This window comes from Echinops telfairi, unplaced genomic scaffold, assembly GCF_000313985.2.
Source record: "Echinops telfairi isolate 266 unplaced genomic scaffold, ASM31398v2 ScPeMD7_7457;HRSCAF=8495, whole genome shotgun sequence".
Lineage (NCBI taxonomy): Eukaryota > Metazoa > Chordata > Mammalia > Afrosoricida > Tenrecidae > Echinops > Echinops telfairi.
In genome coordinates, this window is record NW_022111357.1 from 28,448,275 (window position 1) to 28,450,713 (window position 2,439).

At 56.3% G+C, this 2,439-nt stretch overlaps 1 protein-coding gene across 1 annotated transcript in view; it reads left to right on the forward strand.

The window, feature by feature from the left end:
• The window catches only part of LOC101652617 (protein-arginine deiminase type-2), a 56,623-nt gene that overhangs the window by 45,709 nt on the left and 8,475 nt on the right, over window positions 1–2,439 (forward strand). The window contains exons 11-12 of the mRNA XM_004705400.2: window positions 692–836; window positions 1,894–1,987. Coding sequence (XP_004705457.1) covers window positions 692–836; window positions 1,894–1,987 — 239 coding nt within the window. The remainder of the gene's footprint in view (window positions 1–691; window positions 837–1,893; window positions 1,988–2,439) is intronic.

Consider the following 2,439-nt stretch of genomic DNA (forward strand, 5'->3'; position numbering starts at 1 on the left):
AGCCAAGTTAGCCTTTGCAGCGTAGTGTGAATTAGGATCCCACATAAAACTAGACACATCCCTGTCTTCCCAGAATGAGAGGGTAGGTGTAGGAGATTCAGGGGCCCTGGGAGTGTCGTGGTTAAGCATTCATCTGCTAACCCAAGGGTCAGCAGTTCTAACCCACCAACTGCTCCCACAGATCACACCTTTGTGATCTGACCCCGTGGGATAAGTCTCCTCTGTCCTATGGGGCCCAGTGGTTCTGTGTTGGGCTACGAACTGCAAGGTCAGCAGTTTGAACCCACCAGCTGCTCTAAGGGAAGAAGATGTGGCGCTCGACTCCTGTAAAGAGTTGCAGTCGTGGAAACCCACCGGGGCCGTTCTACTCTGTCCTGTGGGCCCCTGTGAGTCAGAAGGGGCTCGGGGCAGTGAGTGTGGCTTGGTTTTGGTGAGGGGGGGGTTGCTTATTCGGTTGGTGGTTTACAGGGCTGCCACAAGTCAGAAGTGACCCGGGGCCACAGATTTATTATGAGATTTTCAACCAGGGAGGGAAGGGAAAGCGGTGGGGAGGAATCCCACCCCGGGGGGCGCTGAGCCGCCCATCAGTAGAAGCTGCAGGAGCCCCTGGTTCCCTCGTATGTCCGTGACCCCCACACTCCCCACCCGGGTGACCCAGCACCCAGTGACAGGAAGGCTTGTCTTTGTGCAGGTCCGGCGGACGGCGGATGACCAAGGTGGTGCGGGACTTCCTGCAGGCCCAGCAGGTGCAGGCGCCGGTGGAGCTCTACTCCGACTGGTTGACTGTGGGCCACGTGGACGAGTTCATGACCTTCGTCCCCATCCCAGGCACAAAGGTGAGCGAGCCCCCAAGCCCAGAGTCACCCGGTGGTGGACAAGCCATGTCCTGCCAGAGCGCAGAGTCCGGGGGAGGGACTCGGACTCCAGCAACAGGCAGAGGCTGAACCTGCTGGAGTGCTGTCCCTGGGGTGTGGTCCTGGAGAAGGCCGGGGAGCAGTGCAGCCCCACAGAAGCAGAACACAAGCCAAACGCAATTGCACACCTTCCAGAAGCCACATTTTAAAGTCAGATGAAGCAGGTGAAGATAATTTTAATAACATATTCTAATTAACCTGGACCCCCAAATATGAGCATTTCAGCCAAACCAGAAGCAAGCTCACTGCCATCGGGTCATAGCGACCCTCCAGGACAGGGAAGAACTTGCCCCGCGGGTTTCCGTCCGAGACTGTCACTCTTGACAGTAGAAAGCCTCATCTTTCTTCCACGGAGCGGCTGGTGGTGTCAAACTGCTGACCTTGAGGTTCGCAGCCTAACACTGTAACCAATACACCAGAAGGCACCTTGAGCATTTCAACATGCAGTGAACATAAGAATACTAATGAGAGACTTGATCATCTTTTTCTCATACTACGTCTTCAACATCAGATGTGCATTTTACTCTGATAACCCAAAAAAAGCCCAGATGATGTTCCAACTCTTGGTGACCCCCGACTCCCAGTGGCCCTCGTGTTCAGAGTGGTCACAGGCATGCGCTGGATAGTCCCCTGGGGCTCGTGGCCACCATATTGGCCAGTGTGCCCTGGAGAACAACAGGGTATGGGGATTGGCGATCTCTGACGAAATTCTCGCACATTCTGAAGTGGAAGGAGCACCTGTGGTCTTACGCTCTGAAAAGGTTGTGTAAGTGGCCTGCTCTCGTGGCCACTTGGAGACGGTCTTGCGCTCCGAGCCTTGACCGGATGGTATCCTGCTGAAGCAGAGTGCCAGTGCTCCTCTGGGTTGGAGAAGACCCTTCCCAGCAGCCTTTGCCACTCGATGTGGGGGAGCTGGAGGCCCCCTGCTGAGGGGGCTGGGTCATCACGGCTGACACTGCCCCCCTGGACTCCCTCGCAGCAATTCCGGATGCTCATGGCCAGCACCTCGGCCTGCTACAAGCTCTTCCGAGAGAAGCAGAAGGAAGGCCACGGGGAGGCCATCATGTTCAAAGGTGAGTGGCCACAGGGCCGGGCGGAGCAGGGGAAGGGCTCCCATGGAGACCCAGGGAGCACTGGCGGAACCAGCGCTTGGACCCTGAGCACCAGCTCCCCATCCCTGGGGTGCCTGTCCCGCTCCTTGATTTGTGGGGTCGCCAGGGTGGAAAGCTGCCCTGCCGACGCATACCCCTTGCCGAGAGAAGGATCAGATGAACCATGCCCACCGTGCCTTCTTTTTTTTTAACATTTTATTGGGGGCTCTTACAGCCCTTGTAACAATCCATGCATCAATGTATCACGCTTATTTGTACATATGTTGCCACCGTTATTTTCTAGGCATTTTCTATTGAGCCCTTGGTGTCAGCTCCTCTTTCCCCCCCCCTCCGTGCATACACACACATGCTCACACTCCCTCCCAAGTGCCCACAAGCTTCGCCTCCCAGTGGAAATCAGGAGACCGTGAGCA